We start from the raw sequence: 22,274 nt of genomic DNA, 5'->3' as shown, positions 1-22,274 counted from the left end.
CCCCAGCGCCGCGGGACCGCTCCGCACGGTAGTGGGCGGCCGCGGGGCTCCCTGCGTTCTCCGAAGGGGGCATTTCCGGCGCTGCTACGGCCGGCCGCCGGGCCCGGTCCATCCGCGTCCCGCCCCGGCCGCCATGTCGAGAGGGCTCTGGCCCGCCATAGTGGGAGTTGCGCTGCGGGGCGCCCTCGGCCGCCACGATGAGTGTGGCAGCTGGTTTGCCTCCCAGGCTTTCTTGTCGAGCAGCGCTGGCGCTGTGTGATTAGGTGCTTCCATGGTTTTAATGAATTCTTTCCTCTAGAAGCCTTTTGGGATAGAGCCTGTCTCCTTCTAGCCTAGAGCTCAGCCTGCTCAAGGCTGGGGCTGCAGCCTCAGCCTTTCCTTGGTCTGCTGTGTGGCTCCACTTCACCTCACCACCTTTCCTTACCTCACTCCTCTGCCCTGCCTTGCCTCACCTCACCTCGCTGTTGGGCTGCTCTGGCAAAGGGCTGTGTGCGGCAGACCAGGCGCAATGCACCTGTTCCCACCCCTATCCCACAGCATCCTCTCAGGCCTCTTCGCCATGCTCTCCCGCACCTGGGTCGGGTGCCCCCAGCTGTCCTGTGGTCCCCTTGCTGCAGGCCAGGGCTCCCAGTCTCTGGCACTGTGCTTCTCAGCCTGGCGCCATCTTCACGCTAGTGGTGTGGCCAGGCAGTTCCCAGTAGGGCTGGTGAGGCTTTGTGCTGGCAAAGAGCAGTCCTCACCCAGCTGGTCCTGTGAACAACACCACCTGAAATTAAATGGAAAAAGACAAAAGGTGTGTTTCTTTGGAAAATACTTGAATTGGTAAGTTTCAAAAAGTTACATGCAGCTTTCTGGTTATCCATGTTGCTATGTTGATACTAATGGGACAGCCAAGTGGCCTAGATGTCAGTCATGCCTGGCCTCCAGAGATCAGAGTGCAGAGCTGCCAAAATCAAGTCACTAAATAAACAGTTGTTTATCTCGGAGGTGCATGAGGAGGACAAGAGGCAGCAGCCATGTGTGGCAGCAGGAAAAGTTCTGTGTGGGTGTGAGGAACACATTCCATGGGAGAGTGGTTGTGCTATCTCTACCCCTGGAGGCCACTCTCTTGTGACTGGACAAGGCTTAGGTGACCTGACCCAACACTGAAGCTGTGCTTTAGCAGGGGATTGGAGTCTGTGAGGTCCCTTCTGGCTCACATTATTCTGTAGTTCATCGTGTGAAGGGAATGTTAATAGCAAGAAGAGAATGATCTGTGTATTGTAACTACAAGTGGCTTATTAGACTACTAAGTTCAGGAGCGTGTTTATAAAGTCAAATTGTTTGGAAGTGAAGAGGAAATGAATTAACATTGTTGCTCTTCTTTTTTTTTTTTTAATGAGTAGTGAAAGAGTTTGCCTTTTCAACTCAAGGCCAGACTGACCTGAGGAAACCTCTGTAAGCTTGTGGTTGGAGACTGCTCTAAGTAGGTTAGTACAGTATTTAAATCTGCATTTTATCTCTTTCTGATTGCACTGGTGGCCATGGGTCAGCCTCGGAATTTGCTTGAACTAAGGAATGATTAGCAGGTTCAAAGCCGTATATTGCCAGTGTTAAAATTTATACATACATATGTAAGTCAAACCAGTGTTGTAATCAATACTCTGTCTCTGTTTTTCTATGTAACAAAATGAAAAAGAAGTAAAAGAGTTTATTAACTTTCCAGTTTAGATGCTTTCATCAGTCATTTTTACTTCCAGAGACCTTATCAGGAGTAACTTGTTTGTTTAAATGATTTAAATATTTTTCTTTGTTAACCTTTCCTATCCTGTGTGCAAACTACGTACATTTTGGCTGTGCTATTTTTAACACTAAGGTGATCTTTCTGCCCTCCCAGGGCTTGTTTTTATCACAAGAGCTCTTAGTTGTATATAGCCTGCGTGTGCAATTTGCAAAGGTTCTGAGCTTTATGTATTTATTTGGTTTTGGTTTATGGTCAGTCTCCTTGGGAGAGCTGCAAACATGTTTGCTATTAGTTATGCCATCATCTCAGATCTATAAACAGTGACAGTTCATGGCAGGTAGTACAATCAAGTCCCAAAGGGCAGGGTAAGGTGTACGTGGTACCAGTTGAACAAGGAGGATGGACATGGTGTCAGTTGAAATAAAAAGTTGTTTGCTTTTGAAAGCTTCTCTCTTGCAGATGATTTCTTTTAGCAAACTCTTACCCTGTTAAACCAACATGTTTTGTTAACATTACTTTTATTGTTAAAACTATAAGAGTGATAAGAAATCAGCACTGCCATCGTGTGGGGACTGCAGTCTTGTGTGTGACTGGTGGCCATGGATATTGTATGACCTCTAACAGATGCATTCAAACGGGACAGTCGTTTTAGGGGTGTGAGAAGGACTTCAGTGGTATTTGTAGTCCTACTGTAACATGGTTGAATTTCAGTGGGGCTGGAGGAAGGTTGTTAATTTGGTTTTTGTGCAACCTAATTTCCACTTTGAAACCTATGATATTTAAAATTATTGTATTTTAATGAGAATTTTGTGTTTACAACTTCGACATATGTCCTTCCTATAGTGATGGTGCAGAGCATATAGTTTTATCTTCTTTTCCTTACTGCCAGGAGTGAATTGTGATTGCATGGGTCATACCTATGTAATAAGTGGAAACATTCATTTGAATTATCCGCCTGCCCATGTGGTGCGAAATCTGTTTGCATTTGTTGCTTAATTTAAATTTATCTTTAATTTCAGATATTGTCTGTTGACAGTTATGTGTGTTTTAAAGAGGTTACACAATCACTCCCTTCTCAATCCAAGATTAAACTTGTATAGTGGGATATCTACTTTTTTTAAGAGTGGAATAAACTTAATCCTTCTTTCCTTGTTCAAACAATTTCCCAGTGCGTTGCAGTTATTTACAATTAATGATAATGGGAGGAGGCTTGAATTCTTTTTTATTTTTTTTTTTTAAGCTGAAAACTTGCATATTCCTTTGCTCTGTGGGCTTCATCCTAAAAGGCATCCTGTCTTCAGTTGTTGCCTGTCTTATATGATCACAGGCCTCCTTTCATGAAAACAGTGTCTTGGTGAGAACTGCAACAGTTTCAGGTAAAACAGTTTCAAGTAGGACAGTTCTGAAAATTGTAGTAATATTTTTCTGTATTGCTTTGGAGTCTCATAGTGCATGGGCAGCTCAGTGACACAGACAAAGCAAATCCTATGCCAATGGTTGCCAGGTTAATCTAAGCATCTTTAGTTCTAGCTTACATAATTTTGTTGTAATTTTCTTATTTGAGTTGTCCATTTCACTGAAACTTCGCTGTAGTGAAAGGCCATGCCTGAGCCTTTGTGCAACAGTCGGGCAGAGCTTTGGCCCCAGGTCCTTGATTTTTAGAATGGGGGGAAAGGTCCTAAAAGAGTACAAAACTTTCACTTGTTTGATCAAACTGGTCCTCACAAAGTGCTGACACTAGTATCTAGCAGGAAGGTTGATGAAACAGGTTAGAAACATATCATAAACGTGAGTATCAAAATGTATTTTGTTTTAAATTTGTATTGGTAGGCATTGTAATCAGGAGATTAATAGTTTATTAAAGCATTTGATAGTTTTAATTTTAAAATAATTTTGAATTAGCAAACAAGTAAGGAACAGATGAAACATTGCAAAGTCAAATTATAGAATTCCTCTGTTGAATCTTCTGGTTTTGCTCTGTTGGTGTTTTTTGTGGTAAACATGTATAGTAATAAAAGTGTTCCTAAGAAAATGCTCAGATGTCATAGAATATTTAAGTATTTCATTTATTTAATGAGATTTAGACTCCAGTTCTGCAATTTGCTTATGTTATAAATTATGTTGTAGGTAGGGATATTTTTGATGTTTTCGTGAAGGTTAGGCTTGTGTACACTGTATGTTTATAAACTGTTTCAACAGGTTTCTAATATCAGAAATTTTGGGAGGCTTTTTTGAAAACAACTTCTGTCAGAAGAATGGCATCGTCTTCTCTGCAAATTACAGCATTGCTGCTGGCTGTAACAGGATTCACCGTTTTACTTATTACTACCATGTCTAACAGATGGAAAATTTCAGACACTGCAACAGTGCTATTTACTGCAGACGGGATTTCTGAAGGTCTTTGGATGGACTGCGCGATGACTGCTTTTGGATCAATACAGTGCAAGAAATTTCTCTACATGTTGAGTTCAGACAGTAAGTGCACATGGCATATGTATATAAAAACCAAGGATGTTGGTTTTATTCCTTCTTTCTGGGCAGCATGTTAGCGCGGTGGGACAGCATAGACTGTGGTTGTCACAGAGGGTCTCATACGGACAGGATTTGTCCTGTAGTACTTGCAGACAGGTTAAAGCGCCACAGTGAAACCCATGTACTTCACCTTGCGATTCAGCTCAGTAACTGCTGTGGTTTTATTGCCATCTGTGTTGTGTTGGTGTAGAGGTATGGGTGATATACAATTCATCTAAGTTTTCTGGTTTTTTTTGTTTGTTTGTTTGTTTTTTTTAATTGTTTTGGAAGAAGCAGTATCCTTTTCCTCAGCCTAATTCTTAACTACCACTCATTCCCAATTGAGCAGCGACTTTCCTGGAAGAACCTCCATTTGTGGTTGTTTTTGTTTGCAACTCACATACCATTGTCTCTAGGGTCGAAGTGGGTTTTCCATGGCACTTCCTCATGTTCATTCCTTGGTTGTGCGGGTAAAACCACAGCTTACCTTGCCTCTTGAGCAGGGGAAGATTTTCTTGTAATTGCTGAGATACTGATCTGATACTGATACTGGTGGGTGGGGAGTAGGTCGTATCTTCTTTGAGTTGCTGAAACTCCCAGGACAGTTTTTCTGAACGTTTTTTTTTTAATTAGGTATTTGGATCTTTTGGTCAGTCTTTCCACAGCTAAGACACAAGCCCGCAGGGAGAAAAAGAGATTGCTATTGTATTGTTGGAGCTGATTAGCCACTGCATGGCACCTCTTTCCAAATCATTGCTGCCAATGAGTTGGCATATAACGATGGTGTACTCTGTACGGACTTCCTCCACATGGGTTGGGTACATTCAATTTCATCTGGACCTTTGAGTGTCTGTGGGTCATCCAGGTTACGATAAATCAGCTCCTGCACAGCTAATTCCCTCAGATATTGGATACCTCTCTCCATGGTGGTCATTGATTGGGTGACATATAACATCTTTCTTGAAGAAGTACCTGTCCTTCATGCCTGACACCGGTTGCCTCCAGAGACTGTGGGCTTCTGTCTCTCTCCCAGTCGCCCTGTCAATGGTGGCTTTCCTAGACCGGGATCCCAGCTACTTGGCTTCCCTGTGCTCTGATACCTGACACACATTCAGAGCTATAGCAATAGGAACATGCTGGTTTGAACATCCCGAGGATATTAACAATTCTCCAGAGCTATTGTAATTAGCCTGGAGGAGAAGGGGGAGATGGAAGAAGGTGTCTTCCCCATAGACTGGCTCTCTGAGGAGAAAAAGGAGAAAGTGTAATTACTGACAGTTCCCACGAGATGGCCGCTGAAGTACAGCGATGAAACCGTCGCTGCCGCTCTGCTCTGTGCCCCACCACCACCGTTGAATAGAAATATGAAGTCGGTTCCAATACCAATGATGTTGTTATACCATAAGCCTGTGTTACACAGCGCAGCAGAGCGATACCTTTAATCCAACACCCAGAGGTGATAAACAGCACCTAAATACTGATAAAATGGCAAATAGGGTGCTCACAACTCTGAGAAAAACTCTGAGAGCAGATAAAACAACGTTGTGGCTAGCAACATAATGAATTATTGTAACAAATTTGTTTCAACATACTCTGTTCAAATCTGTTATTATCTCAACTCTTTGAGCCTGAGGCTTGAATGCTGGATTCTCAGATTAAAAGTCTGATGCTAGCTGGGCCGCTTTGTTCCACCTGTTGGGTGCAAAAAAGAGGACTGCTGTTTAACTCTAGTCAACAACCACACAGCTGCTCGCTCACCCACCCCATCGGCAGAGGACGGGCAAGAGACTCAGAAAAAAAGGAAAACTTGTGGGTTGGGATAAAGACAATTTACTAGGACAGCAAAGGAGAATACAATAATAATAATAAAAATATAAGGATAATAAAATGTACAAATGCACAATTTCTCACCACCCAACAACCTGACGGCTGATACAGCCCATCCCACTCAGTGAACACAGAACAGAACTGAGAGAACCAAGACAGAGAAAAGACAGCAAGAGCAAGAGAGCTGCTCACCAGCCAACCCCTCTTACATCCAGCATGGTGTCTACGGTATGGAATACTTCCTTTGGCCAGCTTGAGTCAACTGTACTGGCTATACCCCTCTCAGCTTCTTACACCTGCACATTAGCAAAACCTGGTAAGCTGAAGAAGTCCTTGATCTCTTAGCAACCACTGATAACATCAGTGTGTTATCAACATTCTTCACATACCAAATCCCATACTAAATCCAAAACACAGCAGCTACTGGGAAGAAAAAAAATCCAAAACACAGCAGCTACAGGGAAGAAAACTAGCTTCATCCTAGCCAAAACCAGGACAAGGTCAATGAGTGCTGCTGCTTGTTTGTGCTTTGGTGTGAGACAGATACTTGTTTGATACTTTGTGCTAAATCTGTATATTTGTTCTGGAATTTCTCAGAAGTGGCCAGCTTAAAATATGTCTGTGTGACTGATGCTTTTGTGTTTTCTGAGGTAGACCATGTGCTAGTAGGGTAGTTTATCTGCAAATAGAAAAAGAATAATTGTCTTTGTTGGGACTGAAAATTGTTTGTTTGGATTATTCTGGATTTTTAAATTATCTTTCTGTAATCACCTTTTTATGGCAAAGGACTAGGAAGGACCAACATTTATGTTTTCTCCTCAGAAAACCGAGTGTAGAAACATTAACAGTATAGCCTTTGAAAACTGGTGTTTTGTTAAGCTTTCTGTCTTAACAGAACTTTGCATTTATTCTTTTACAACTTTCGGTATTGTGCAGTCACTTTATGAGTTATATCATTGAATCATTTATTCAAGCATTCCATGCTTTATAGATCCCTGATTACTGTTACTGCTATTTGTCTGGACTCTTTACAGCTGATTTATTCCCAATGTGCAATGCTCGGAGCTTACAAATACCATGTCTCCCAGACTATGAACGCTTGCTTTTCTTGACACAGACATGGACTCTCCTGAAGTCAGAGTTGCCTACTGTAGGGCAGACCTCTAAAATGTGAAAGGCTAACTCTCAAGAGTTAACTCTCAAGACTCAGGATATTTGTAGTTCTTCCTCAGGGCCCTGATTTTGGTGGCCTCAGCTGCTTTCATAATGATAGTACCAGTTTAAGAATAAATATCAGCATCCTGTAATGAGGCCAGAACCTGTACCTTCAAAAGGAGGCTAATCATATCCTTCCAAATATTTTAAAAACTCTACTCGTTGCATCAGAGACAATGTCAGCTTTTCATACTGTTCTGCTACCCAGTATCAGAATGCTCCTCTCCAAGACTTCCTCTGTGTAGATACCAGTATGACTAACTTTCATCTAGAAACTTAGATAGGATTTCTGGAAATTAGAGTGATGAGATGGGGCCAACAATCCTCCAGTTTTCTTACGTGGTAGCAAGATGGTGCAGATGCTTACAATGGTATGGCAGCTCTGCCTTGCCTTGTGTAACAGGGAGAGGCAGATGTTTCAGCCCTGTTATGGAGACAAGCAGAGTCAATGTGGGACAGCCTCCTTTTTTAAAAAAATGCAGTTTAATTGCACCCAACATGGAAAGAAAATATTCCCCAGAATATTTCCTCTTCCCAGAAGAGTTCCTGGTGAACTGAAGCAGGGGTTCTCTTCCCTCTGTTCCTGTGGCCCCCATAATTGAGAGAGAGAGAGAGGACACCTGGTTGGCAGGGCTCGGTGGATCATGTTCAGCTGTTCGAAGAAGTGTGTGTTCCCTAAAATCCATTTCGGATTCCTCATGCCAACTGATGGGCACGACATGTGGTTGCCTGCAGAGTAATCGCTGTCTGTCGCAGGGCTTTTTCTCTTTCTACAGTGCACAGTCAGCATTCCTGGGTCTTGAAACAAATCTACAGGAGTGATCAGAAAGGTACAGCTCATGTTGATCAAACATTTAAGGTGTTAACATTTTCAGTATTTTTTTCCCCAACTGTATTGGCTGATCTGATGAAAAAAAAAAACTATTTCTGCCTGTAAACCCTCTCTCAATCTTATCACATGCAAATATGCTCTGTTTTGAGAATATCAGAGAGGTTAGGAGCGATTTTTCTCTATGGTCATATATTGTCACATCTTGACATGTCTATGTCGGCATTTTACTCACAGTGGGAGTATACTTTGGTAATGAATTTTCCAATTATTCCCATTTACTGCACTTGGTTTGCATTGCAGAGTGGTCTTGGACTGTGCAAATTGGTTTCCTCGTGGATGAAACAAAGCAGGGAAACGTGCTCGAGGAACACACCTCCGCTTCCAGCCATTGACAGGCATTCACTTCATCTGACTGGATTATAGCAAGTCTAAAGGAAAACTCCCAAGTCATGGACAGTGTTGATGTGAAGCTATCAGCACCAACTCTTTTACTCTGCTGATGCAGAGCCTTCTGCAGAGCAGCATTTGCTGTTCTGTCCATCACCTACCAAACTATAGTTTACAAAATTTAGTGAATGTTCTTCATTCACTATGTTCTTCAACACCATTGAAGGAATGATTAAAATGCTTGGGGCCATACAAGAAAAACTAATGCATTCTAGGTCTGCAGTTTAATCTTTTATGTGTATATGTGTGCTTTATGACTGCCTGTTGAAATAGCTTTCTTAACTAGGAAGAGGTATTAAAAAAAAAAATAAGCTCTTCAAAATTTTTTTTATCCTTGGCAGTGGTATAAAATCTGGGGACACTTGATTCAAGTTCCCAACTAAACTCAGCTTCGAAAGTGCTGTCAGCAGAAGTGTTCACTGAGGTCACCAGAGTAGCACCTGTGTATGGATAAATTAATTTGGAACTCTTTGAAGGGCTTTTAATGACATGCAGATGTTCCAGTATACTGGTACAGTGTGTTCATTTTACTATGCCATGATTTTCAAATTGCAGTCACTTAGCAGAAGGAGGGTATTCTGTAAAAATCACCTGAGAAGATCAGTTGCTACCACATACCATCCAGTTTCTTTAAAAGATTCCAAGTACAGGATTGCACAGGATCAAACTGACCGTGCTGTTCTTATTGTGAATCAATGGCAAAGATCCTCTTGGCTGCCGAGGGAGCAAAAATGTCATGGTGGCACTGTAGTATGCTTTTGCAGCTGAAGCTGCCAACCTACAGCATCAGCTCAAAGTGACTAATGAATTTTGAAAAAAACCCAGATGTCCGTTATGGGCTAGTGGTAACTCTCTTAACGGCTAATCCTTCTGGTAGTCTTTATGTAAATGCCGTGAATCTGTTACCATGTTGCGTCATAGCAGGATTATTTTATGAAGAAACTCTGACTCCATTTCCTGGAGATAAGAGCAGGTTATCACTGCAAGAGATGGTTAACCCTGTTTGGATACACAAGCAGTTTAAGATATTAACATTAGTGGGTGAATCTATGATTTTATCTAGTCAAGAGGAGAAGCAAGTAAACCAAAGGTAACATACCTCTACTTTGCCTAGAATAGATTTTTTAAATACGAAGATATTCTGACAAACGCATGAAATCAGCTGATATGTATTATTTTTCATATAGCTGTTTTTCTTCATCATTTCAGTCCTTTTGAGATAGATCTGGCACACTGGCTCATTTGTGCCCTTATATTTCATTTCCATGAAACATACATTATCACAATTGCATTCCAGTGTAAGTGCAACTATTTTTAAGACTCCATGAGTTTAACTGTAGATCAATAGACTGTAAAATATTAATGGAAACCATTCATCCACAGACTTAACCTCCCTGAAAGAAGCTGGCAGTACAGTTGCTATGGATTACTTATAACTGTAACTCCAAAAAATGTGCTAGATTTTCTAGCAACAGAATAAAGTTCCTGTTCTTAAGCTTTTTTAATGCTTGAGTGATCAAGAAAATAACACAGTAAAGCTTTTTGATTTGAGAACAATAATAAAATTACAAACAATTTTAATGTTATGTAAACCACAGTTGACTTCAGAGGAGATACAGAGAAATGTATTCCAATATTATCACTCTTACAACATATTTTGTAGGAATACTGACTAGACTTTCTAGGCTGAGGCTAAGAATAGGCTTATTTTGTCACTTCTCATTAGGAAAAGAATTAATATTGCCATTTTTTTAAAATGTTGGTATCTTTATCATGAACTGCTCCCACTTCTTATTGTCATGCACTGTAAGCCTTATCTCTGGGGTTGAGCAAAGAGCAAAGGTAGCCTCATTTTGGAGTGAAACCCAGAGATAAAACAGCAAGGAGGCTTCTGAAAGGCTTCACTTGATTGTAATCTAATTATAGGGATATTTAACTGTTACTGCTCACAAGCATGTCTGCTGCATTGGAAATTGTTGGTCTTCTTTTGTGTTTGGGTGGGTGGGCAATTATTGGAGCTACTTTACCAAATGATTACTGGAAAGTCTCTAGTATACATGGTAGTGTGATAACAACGTCTACATTGTTTGAAAACCTGTGGAAGAGCTGTGCAGAAGACAGCACTGGAGTATCCAACTGCAGAGAATTTGACTCTATGCTTGCGCTGCCTGGTATGTGAATTTGCTCAGTCTTGTTTATATTGCTTAAAAATATGGTGGAAAAAAGTAGTTAGGCTTTTGTTTTGGTAATCTGGTAGTACTGGAAAATAACTGTCTAAGAAGGACTGTGTGGGGTGAAGGTCTTCTAAGCAGCAGAATGCATCAAGTACATTAGGATAGGCTATAAAATAAGGCAAATGAAGTCGCCTGATCAAGCATTTATTTTAATAGGCATTTTAAATAGGATATAATCTCTTCTCTAGCACCTTGTCAGAAGATTAGTAGGAAATAATTTTTAACACAGCTTATGACAATTTCATGTTTATTTGGAATTATTGTATTGGCCTTCTTTTGCAATGCTTGATAGCCAATGTACTGTAGCTGGAGTTTCTTTTTTTGTATAATAGGTAAGAAATACGACTTAAAGCTGAGAAGTGGTAGCGGGTTTTGTGTGTTGAGGCTGAAAATCATACACAATGCAAGAAATATGAGTATATGTTATACATATTATAACATAAGTATATATTATACAATGAGTATATGTTACAAATTAATTTACTTGTCAGGACTTGTTAACTAATGTCTTGTTTGGTGCGGTTCTAACTATCAGGAAATTTAGTTCTGCTGGCTCCTGTACTCTGTATCAGTCTTCAGCAGAATTGTGGACTGTCCTCAAATACTCAGCTAAGGCAATATTCTGTGGATAGTAAGCATGTTTATAGACAGTAAAGGTAGTTTTTATTAATCTTGAATAATTCAGTATGTAGATACATATCCCAGAATAAAAACACCTGCCTACTTAGTTGAATCTACACTGGGAGGTGGCTAAACTAAACAGGTAGGAGAAGATCTGAAGAATGTGTAACATAGGATTAGTGGGAATGAACTATTAAATGAAGTTTCTCTTTCTGTCTGAAATAAACTGATCTTGTTAACCAGCTCTGACAGTAGCATAACAATTCCCTGGAACTGTCTAAGTCTGTCCAGTATTTAGGGAATAATCTGTTCTTTCTATGTCAGTGTTATCTAACAATTGATTTTACAGTATATGTGTGTATTAAGAAGAACATAACCCTATATAAACTTCTGAGACTCAGCAACAGCAGGATCATGTCCATCAGACATTATCCTCTGCAGAGTGCTTATGTGAGTGTGCATTCGATTCATGGCAGGAGTGTTGATCTGCCTGAGGGTAGGAAGGCTCTGCAGAGGGATCTGGACAGGCTGGATCCATGGGCTGAGGCCAGTTGTATGAGGTTCAACCGGACTGAGTGCCGGGTCCTGCACTTGGGTCGCAACAACCCCATCCAGTGCTGCAAGCTTGGGCAAGAGTGGCTGGAAAGCTGCCTGGTAGAGAAGAACCTGAAGGTGTTGGTTGATAGACAACTGAATGTGAGCCAGCAGCGTGCCTAGGTGGCCAAGAGGGCCAATAACATCCTGGCTTGCATCAGAAATGATGTGGCCAGCAGGTGTAGGGAAGTGATTGTCCCCCTGTACTTGGTACTGGTGAGGCTGTACCTCGAATACTGTGTGCAGTTTTGGGCCCCTCACGACAAGAAAGACCTTGAGGTGCTGGAGTGCGTCCAGAGGAGGGCAAGGAAGCCAGGGAAGGGTCTAGAGCACAAGTCTTATAAGCAGTGACTGCTGTGGGAACTGAGGTAGTTTAGCCTGGAGAAAAAGAGGCTGAGAAGAGACCTTATCACTCTCTACAACTACCTGAAAGGACGTCGTAGCGAGGTGAGTGTTGATCTCTTCTCCCACATAACAAGTGATAGGACAAGAGCAAATGGCCTCAAGTTGCACCAGGGGAAGTTTAGATTGGATATTGGGAAAAATTTATTTGCCGAAAGGGTTGTCAAGCACTGGAACAGGCTTCCTAGTGAAGTGGTGGAGTCACCATCCCTGGAGGTATTTAAAAGACGTGTAGATGTGGTACCTAGGGACGTGGTTTAGTGGTGGACTTGTCAGTGTTATGTTAACAGTTGGACTCAATGATTTAAGGGTCCTTTCCAACTTAAACAATTCTATAATTTGAAGGACTGGTTCATAACTTAGTGCCACTGACTCTATGTAGCATCTTGTCACTGATGTATTTACGTGGGGTGTTGCCTCTGAGAGTGTCATAGAGCTCCCATGTGTGCAGATGTGGGCAATGGGCCACCTCAGGTCAGTATCTTGCAGCTCCTGAGAAAAAAGAAATTGAGGAGGGGTGTGGGTGTGTGAAAAGAGCATCATGAGTGGATCTGTAAAGCAGAAGAGAAAGGAAGGCAAGTAACAGCAAGGCTCCTGGAGAATTGCAGATAACAACATGGAGTCAGCAGGGAGGAAAAATGGGGCCAGTTAAATTTGATCCGTTGAAGAGAAGATCAGTTACTCTGTTGAGAAAATAGCAGTGTGTTTGAAAGGTATTGGCATAGGGAAGAGGAATGGAAAAGCAGCTTGTGGAATTCTACAGAAAAAAAAAACAGTTTTAGAAAGGAGAACTAAAAAAGAAACAAGTTAGAAGACACTGAATTCTAGAAGTCATCGAGAGGACAGTTGGGCAAACCAGGAAAGAGGAAGAAAGTGGTGTTGGTAGCCATGAGGGCTGAGCAAATAGTGGGATCTCCCAGAAATGTCTGTAGCACTTGCAGGTATGAGCCAAGGCAGACTAAAAATAATCATGCTCAGTTTAAATGTGTTTCAAATTGCTGTTTAGAAACTTAGCTGAAACTGCTGCAGCAGAAGATGCCAGGGACTGGGGAGAGAGGGACAAAAAAAGAAAGAAACTCAAAATCTCTGTGTTACCTCTCATCGGAAGGACCATAAAGATTTTCTGTGAAGGTTTTGTTATTGGCAGCTGAACTGTGTGGTATACTTCTGATTTTTTTTTTTTTTTTTTTTGTGCATGGGAAATATCAGACTTGGTTCTTCTAAACAGATTTAAGGCTTTTGAATTCATCAAGCCATTAGCCCAAATCACAAATGTTTGAACACTGACAATCTTTTTTTAAAGCAATATTGCATAATATTGAAACCATGACTGATTACTATGTCTAGCTAGCGCTCTCTATCTAGTCACAATTAGATGAAACATTTGGTAAAAAGCAGTTAGTCGCCAAATGCTTTTAAACTGTTTTTCCCCCCCTTTTTTTTTCTAAGATTCCATATGTGTTTCTTCCAATGACAGTATTTTAGGATAATTTCTTACTATTAGTTTGACTAATAAAATTAACTGACTTTGTATCTTGTTCAATAAGCTCATTTTTAAGATGAAGACTACAGAAAGCTGAGCTTTCTAGATGTGCAGTAAGTTCCACAGTTAAGGCTGTTGAGGGTATTGTATTGTGGTACAAAGAGGACATGGTATGAAACATCTTCTTGTTAAGTTGTTTGGTCTCTGCTATGGGTAATTTCTGCTGCCATGGTGTGAGATCCCAAACTAGACAGCAGTGTCGGAGTTGAGTGCTGCTTGTCCGAACTGTATCTTCTGCAGGCAAAAACCTTTACCTGTTAATGGTCTTTGAGGGGTCTTTCCACTTTTCTTACTGTCTGTATTTTTTTTTTCCAGAAAATTTTAAAACTGATGCTTCACAAAACATTAATTCATCGAACAATGTTATCCTTTAATGCTTCTGTGTAGTTATCTAATGACTGCTTATTACTGTCTTTGATAAATCTCAGGCTTGCAGGACCAATACTCTTAAGCCACATAAAGCCATACAGCCTGCCAAGTCTGAGTCTGAATCCATCACTTCACCTCCTGTTTCTGTGCCTGATTTTTGTTGTCTGGAGGGTTACGGGCTCACTGCACTAGAGAGCAGGTTACCATGGAGGCGATCAGGGAGCGTGAGCTTGAATGCTAGCATCGACGATGTGACTGTCCAGATGCAGCCCAGTTCAGACCCTTTGGATGGGTGTCACCAATCTGGCAGCCGAGACCTGCCGGATTGGTGACACTTGGCATGTTTATCTCATAGCAAAGGTGCCAAAGTGCCATTTGACCTGGAACCTGCCAAATCCAGGGTGCCATTTTAAAGGAGCCCAAAGTCCCTGTCTGACCTTCCTTCTTAGCCTGGTTAATAATCTGGTCCCAGTTTTTGTGCTATCAATACCTAAGTGTGAAGACTAGGAGCTTAAGCAATACAGAATCGTCAGCATCACCATGAAAGAGCTTTGGAAATACTGCTGTAGCTGGTGACAGATTCCCTAATGTGCTCACACCAGCTGTAACCTCACCACAGGAGTACGTCATAGGGAGGAGAGAAGAGGAGGGCTGCAGCTCTTGGATGTGCTTGTCTCCTGTTTGTTACTCTGACTCAAAGTTTCAAGTGCACTGCTAACCGAGCACTTTCTTTCCCATCTCTCACTGAACGTAGCAAAGCCAGGGTATTTTTCTGATTCCTTTGTAGTTCCAGAGCCCCACACACCTTGGCTAGGACCAAGGAGTTTAGAAGTGTCCTGTGTGCTCAGCTGTACAAGTGTAAGGAAGGCACCAGGACTTGTGAGTAGGAGACTTATTTCTGCTCCTGTAAATGACTATATATACTGCTAGGTGTTTTCACAGGCCTTAAAGATGTAAGCTATGAAGGGCTTGCTATAATTTTTTTCCAGGTTTAACTAAAGGCCCGAGAGGATTTACTGAGCTTATAAAGTATAAGCGTAGTTCAGTTCTCAAATCTGATTGACTTGAGAGCTAAACACTCTAGGGTTTGGATGCTTCTCTGAACCAAATAACAAAGTTGGACAAGATTCACTCATTACTGCTCCTGTTAATTTTGTCACTCTCTCTAATAACATTTATTTTTTTTTCAGCAGAAGATTAATTTAATTTCTCTATAGATCCTGATTTGTTTTCTCTTTTTTTCTGTCTTAGCTCATATTCAGGCATGCCGTGCCTTGATGATTGCTTCCATCCTTTTGGGATTCATAGCTACAGTACTCTCACTGCTTGGTTTGAAGTGCACAAACATTGGTTTGAGCAGTGAAGATGGAAAAATGAAGTTTACTGTCACAGGAGGATTTCTCTTTATTTTAGGAGGTAATATTGAGGCTGAAATGAGAATGCTGTCAATATCTTGTATTGCTTTTGCAGCTAGACTAAATGAAATGAACACTTGTTCTTGGTTTAAAGTTGTTACTGCTATTAAAGGAATCATTCACCTGTGTGCTTTTTAAATGTTTTCTGGTAGGTCTCTGCTCCATGGTGGCTATTTCTTGGTATGCTGCGATGGTTACCGCTCAGTTTTTTGACCCATTATACGCTGGAACCAAGTAAGTTAATAGATCTGTCATACCAAACTCCGTCACGTGCTACAAACACCTGCACTAACCCCAGCTGCTCCAGAGTTTCAGAACCTGGATGGATCCCATTATCCAGGCCTACAGGAGGAAAAATTTGTCTTCAGGGAGTCTTTTCACCTCAGAGATGTTGGTGGGGAGGGAGGAGAGTTCTCCTCTGGAAGGTTTAGTGAACATGTGGGGACTATCAACCCCACATTTGAGGGGTTTCTGTACTGTGTTTACATTTTCTTGTGAGACTCAATTAAGTACACATCTCAATGCTATGAAGATGAAAAGGTGAAAGTTTTAATTTTCTTTGGCATTTAGACCAAAAGAGGTACAAAATTCTAGCTGTGGCTAGAATACAATGCCTCAAATGTACAAGCAAATGAAAAAATGTAAAAAACGCAGCTTGAATTCCATGCTAGTGACCTGCAGGTAGCTGAGAAACATCATTGAAGTGTGCTGCTTGTCTTAAGTAAAAATTTTTTTTTTCACTGAATATTAACAGCCCAACATTTGTTTGCCTTAGGAATTAAAATGAGGCAAAGTTTGTGGGCCTATCAGCTCATACAGTTGTGCACAAACAAGTTTCGAGGTATAAAAGCCCTTATTCTTGTCTGATATAAAAGCAACAGTCTTCAAACCCAAATGCCTGCTTATGGCACTTTATCTAGGTCAATAGATTTAGCAATGAGGAACAAGGGTGGAGGTGACTGGGCCTCTCCTTCAGAGAGGGGGAAAAAGGGAAAGAGAAACATAATATATTGTCTGCAGAACATGAGAGAGCTGGTTTGGGGAAAAGGGGACATTTATAATTTGCCGGTACCTCTACCATGTATATAATCTGTAGATCAGTAAACTATAAATCTTCAGTTGCTAGGATCATATTTGAAGTGTTTTGTAAGTTTCTTCCTGAAAATCAGTTCAGGGAAGTCAGAGGTGAAGTGCTTTGTTATGAATCAAAGTACTTTTAAGCAATTGCTTTGGATGTTTGTCAGTTTTCCTTGTGTTTTCAAACAAGCGCTTACAAAGAAATTGCACTTGTGAATACCTTTTGTTGTTTTATATCCCCTTGAGAGAATTATATGAAGGGTAATAAATACGTTAGAGGACCGAAACAACTGTTGATAAGGAATTTCAGTTAGTGGGATAGTTAGCGAGTTTTATAGTTATCTTGTATAGCTTTGGGGCTTCAACATCAATGCATGTTAATCAGTTACCAGTTTGTTTGCATTCAGTAGCTAAAGAAATCTTTTTTTTTTTTAAATATCTAAACTTCATGTTTAAGGCTATTGATTCACTAAGTAGTTCTGAGTGAATCAACCTTGATCGTTGGTAAAGCCAGACATGCTCTTGAGGAAGTTTGTGCTCCTTGGACTCTGTGAGACAGGTTTAAATCCAATTGCAGGCCAGTATTGATCTTGAGCCTTAAGATGACTGGCAAATCTGTTTTTCAGATTGCATTTTTTTGGCCTGACTTCAGCAAATTAGTAAAGTTAACCTCTGAATTTCTCATACAGCTGTGAGGGCAACCTAACTTCTCCTGTATATCCCTCCTATATACTTCCCTTTGGTATGATGTCTACAGCATTCCTGTCTACAGGTGACTAGTGAGCAGAGACGATGGCATGCACTGGGCAGCGCACTGATTGTTCCTTAATATTCCTCCAGCAACTTGCACTCCTGGTTTTTGAGATAACTATTGTCTCCTTGTTCCGTATTAGGAAAGCACTCAAAACAGTGGAGACCTTGTGACTCCAATGTGTGATGAGAACACAGAAAATAGTGACCCTGTGTAAACCTCTGAAACCTTCCTGTTAGCAATTAGTTCTGGAGTCAGAAACTTCAACATTTTTAAATAATGATTTTGTGTTTACAAGTAGGAAGAAAACACGCATATCTGGTTTCAGTATACCTTCTACGCAGTCCATGACATTTATTTTGCTTTTATATTAGTTATCTCACACCACAGAGGTACAGCTGTATTGTGAATATAGTCTTTGTCTGAATATAAAATCCTTTTTGCCTCTTTTTGCAAAACGCCTGCCAGACTTTCCCAGGCTCAGCTGTGTCTAGTCTTTGGGTCAAATTCAGTATCAGTTAATTTCTTGGACTGGACGAGGGGGTTTCCTGAAGGGTGTAGTTTTGTACAGTAAAATGAGGAATGATTCTTTTTCAACCTGGGACTATTAATAAATGTATTTCAGCCATATAACCACAGAGAGTGCTGAATATTCTTTAGGATGCATAAGTTTGAAAACTAGCCCTATACAAAGAGCTGCTTGTAGGTCATCTAGCATTGTGTCCATAGAAAACTGATTTCTGTGGTTAGCCTTTCCTCCGGCAACAGGCAGTAAGGTCTGAATCATTCAGTTTCACAGAAATTACTTCAGTGGTACAGCCAATGCAAGGGCAAAGTAAGTGTTGTGGACTGCACAGAAGGTATATTATTATCATTTATTATCAACAATTTATTAAATATATGCAAGTATTTATTGCTACTTATCTTTATGTTGCTCAGTACTTTCTGTACTGCCATTAATTTGGCAGAGCGCTTAAGTATACATGTAAGAGTTTTACTGAACAGACACAAAGCCTGATCTGTTCTCCTTTGTTATCTCTTGAAGTGTCTTTCAAGTAGCTGATGTGTACACAGACTAGAATTTGTTTGTTTGCATGATTTGTGTACCTTACGGCTCAGTCTAAAATAACATGGCTTTGTGATCCTGTTTACATGCTGTTTCCATAAAATCGTTCATGTTTCAGGTATGAACTAGGAGATGCTTTGTACTTAGGCTGGGCTGGATCTGTTCTTTATATGCTTGGTGGGATCTTACTGACCTGTTCATGCAAAGGGAAGAAAAAACAGAATTACAGGTAATCTTGGATTTATCAGTTGAAATAGTAGCTGTTAATTATATACCATTTTTAATTTGTATACTATTTTCTCTCTGTCTCTCCCTCTCTAGTATGAATCTGTAGCCATACAAAGTACAAACAGGAAATTGTGCCTATTAATTCAGAGCTATGGCATGTCACACACTTGTGATGGCAGGGGATGCTGTACCAAATACCCGTACCTCCCAGAGTGTGTACTTGTTGGTACTTTGCCGTCAGTGGTTACCTATAACTAGTATTTGATACTGCTGGGTACTGCTGATGGTTCTAAGATCTACATGATGAAAATGTGCAGTGAAAGAGCGAATTATCTATTGCCAAAAGAAAAGTATATCAAAGAATATAGTGTATTATAATCAAGTTTCTCTGCAATACTCACTAAAATTAAAATATTCAAAGCCATTTAATTTGCAGAAAGTGTAATGGCATTTCCTTTCCAGAGGAAGGGATCTGATCATTAGTTGCATATGATTTTTTTTTTTCTTGTTCCTTATGGAAATGTCTTGTTGCACATCAGATCAGAAAAGTTGAGATTTCTGGCCTCAATATTTAACCTAGCTTGGAGATTTTTTTTTTTTCAATCTTAAATTATTCACATGTACAGAAGGTCCCTTTCTGAAGGAGAGAGATTAAATTGTCAGAAACAGCAGAAGGCCTTTTCTACCCAGAAGAACCCAAATGGCTTGGAGGGTGTACTGGCTAAGCTTAAGAAGATGATGACGTGGAAGGAAGCAGCATGCTCACTGCTGCTCTATTTGATCTTAGGGAAGTTATGTCAAAACACATAATAAGTGAGAGTGTTCCTCTGATGCTCTGTTACCTAATCTGGAGCCATTTAAGTTTTACAGTAATATTTCCTCACGCGATGGAATTTAGATCTCGCCCACCATACTTTGATAAAAAGTACCAAATACCCTGAAATATCTTGAAAATCAGGTAAAACTGGTGTATGAAGAAGTCGTTCAACATAATGAATGACAGCTGAAAGGGTTGGCTGAAGATACTTCCGTTTTCCGTCATTCCCTTGGTTCTTGTATTACACAGTGCAGCCTGCACAAAGGCATTAAGGTCTATGTTCTCTTCTGCTTTAGGGACTTGACTGAAATGCCTTGAGGAAGAGCACATGTGAGTTAGGATTCCAGACTGTGTTTCTGGTTATAACAGAGATGGCTGTGCTGCCTGCCAAAGAGCCCATCTCATTCCCCTTAGCTACAAGATGGATGAGAACAATAGGCCTCTAATTTCTGCACCTTTGTGAAGTATGTGCTGTCGGTGGGTTGGCTCCAGACCTAAATGAGTAACTTGCTAAGTATCTGAAACTGTGGACGTGTGTGTAATACCTATTATTTTGTATCTTTTTTTTTTTTCCTCTTAATTTACAGTGGCAACAAATATGCATATTCAGCAGGCCAGGCAGCTCAGCAGCAGCGCATTTACACCAGGAACTCTGAGGCAGTCACAAGCGCCAAGGAGTATGTCTAAACTTCTCTTTTACATCACTTTGTAACGTTAGTAGGTTACGAACTCAAATAAAGAAGTGAACTACTTCCAAGGTTCCGGTTCCAGGTTGCAATCTTTCATCCTAATTTGGAGCAGTACAAGGAGGAAGTATGGTTTTCAATGTAAGTAGGAATGGTTTTCAAATGTAAATAAGTTTCGACAGAAAATGCTGTGATGTGAAATCCTGCGGCATTAACATTTTCGGCACGCTGAGAAACTTGGTGAAATTTAACCACAGAGTGCAGTGTATCCTGACAATCAAGAGCAACTGTTTCTATTTCAGCTGACTCAAAAATGCGGAACTGATATGCTGTAGCTGACTGCAAGTTAATATGCCTCACAGTCAGAAATGTATTGTGTTTAGCTTCCTACTTTTGTTTAGCAGCTTTAGCTTTTGACAGGGAACTTTATTACACAGACTGACTGAAACAGTTTGTTTGTTTGTTTGTTTTTTATGAATGGTATCCTGGCCATTAATAAGGATATAGTCTATGTACTATGGTCTCATGTTATACTGAAATTCATATTATGTACGATAGTTAAGACTTATAAAAAAAAGGTACAAAAAATTCCCTAACAACTACCCACCTCCAAATCTGCAGATGTGCAACAAATCTCTTATTGGTTGTAATGCAGATACCAAAGATAAATGATACAGAATGGACCAAACACAGCTGGGAGTGGATAAAGCATTCGCTCCAAAAATGCCTTGTGATAACTAAGAAGATGATAGCCCCAGTTTTTTATTTTTATTTCTATGTTTCAGCTTTTAAAAATAATCCTATTTTAACTTTGAGCAATCTTTAGCTTTAGGAACTTCTACTGCATCTGAATTGTCTAATTAATGTAATTTCCCAGTGGCTTTATTCTCTGTCATTGTTCCATCGTTAGAATCTCTATCTTAAACTACGCCACTGCTGGGAGCGTATGTTTGCCTTGTGTAAGCACTTAGACAGATGACGATGAGCTAACTTAACTTCGTATCGATGCTTTGAGCAACGTGGAATGGAATTTCACACTGCAAGGTTACAGGTATCATCATTGTCCCTTTGAAATTACAAATGTATTAATACAGTTCAACAAAGTACCTTGGTGTTTCTCTCTCTGCTTTTAACATCTTATGATAAATGTAACTGTAGGCTGAGTGAGAAGTTTCGTGCAGCTTCCTTGATATCCCAATAGATAATTTCACAAAGCAACCTGCAAGCAGTCTTAACAGAAAAGATTGAACTATATGTTGCTTGCATACAGATACAGCTGACTGCAAACTGACACACTAAGGCATGAATTGGGTGCTGATAGAGCTTGCTAGACTTAGTGAGTACTCTAAAAGGAGTCAGGATTACTTTTAGATTGCCAGTGTCATCTTCATTCCTCCATTAATCAACTATTGTTTTAAAAATAATTCCTTTGCTATTTTGGAGAGTAACTTCAAAAGCTGTAAAGGCTCTTGACTTGCATGGTGGGAGCTGAATACCTTACCATCATCGGCTGTACATTGTCTTCTGTATTTTTAGGTAATTTTGTAACGGTATTTTGGTCTAGTTGAGCATCAGGAAAATGCAGATCACAGGCAAAGACTAAGCAGTTCCATTGTTGATTTCTCACCAAAGGTTGTGTCAGCTCATGAACATGAATTATGATCCAGTAGGTGAGACAGATAAAAATTCAGAACTTCCTTGGTCTGGCATCAGGTCTTCTAGTGATGTCACTGGGAAGTTTAATTAAAAACCAAGAGTAAAATCCCATGCATTTGTCCAATGTGTTATTATTGTATTCAGTGTCATTTAGGGGAAAATAAAGGCTGAAGATACCATGCCTTTGGTTTGTTTACAGTCCTTCCAACCCTTTGCTGTTTCTGTTGTTTCTCCCTGCTTATCTGCCCCTTTCCCATGCA

The 22,274-nt window shown here is 40.4% G+C and overlaps 1 protein-coding gene across 4 annotated transcripts; it reads left to right on the top strand.

Annotated features, from left to right (window-relative positions):
* The first annotated feature begins 548 nt into the window (after positions 1-548).
* On the top strand, positions 549-22,193 carry LOC104482351 (claudin-19). Of its 4 annotated transcripts, none has more exons than XM_086754745.1 (8): positions 550-822; positions 1,386-1,469; positions 3,051-3,099; positions 3,923-4,198; positions 15,570-15,734; positions 15,886-15,967; positions 18,746-18,856; positions 20,260-22,193. In XM_086754745.1, the coding sequence occupies exons 4-8, from the start codon at positions 3,979-3,981 to the stop codon at positions 20,357-20,359; spliced, it is 678 nt and encodes a 225-aa protein (XP_086610871.1). In that variant the 5' UTR covers positions 550-822; positions 1,386-1,469; positions 3,051-3,099; positions 3,923-3,978; the 3' UTR covers positions 20,360-22,193. The 4 variants fall into 4 exon arrangements, with proteins under 4 accessions (XP_086610872.1, XP_086610871.1, XP_086610870.1 ...); XM_086754744.1 differs by having other exon boundaries at positions 2,964-3,099; XM_086754746.1 differs by lacking the exon at positions 3,051-3,099 and having other exon boundaries at positions 549-822.
* Positions 22,194-22,274: the final 81 nt, after the last annotated feature.

This window comes from Chlamydotis macqueenii, chromosome 9, assembly GCF_036417535.1.
Source record: "Chlamydotis macqueenii isolate bChlMac1 chromosome 9, bChlMac1.mat, whole genome shotgun sequence".
In the NCBI taxonomy this organism is placed as follows: domain Eukaryota; kingdom Metazoa; phylum Chordata; class Aves; order Otidiformes; family Otididae; genus Chlamydotis; species Chlamydotis macqueenii.
Note: the sequence above shows the minus strand (reverse complement) of the source record. Positions and strands in the feature narration are given on the sequence as shown.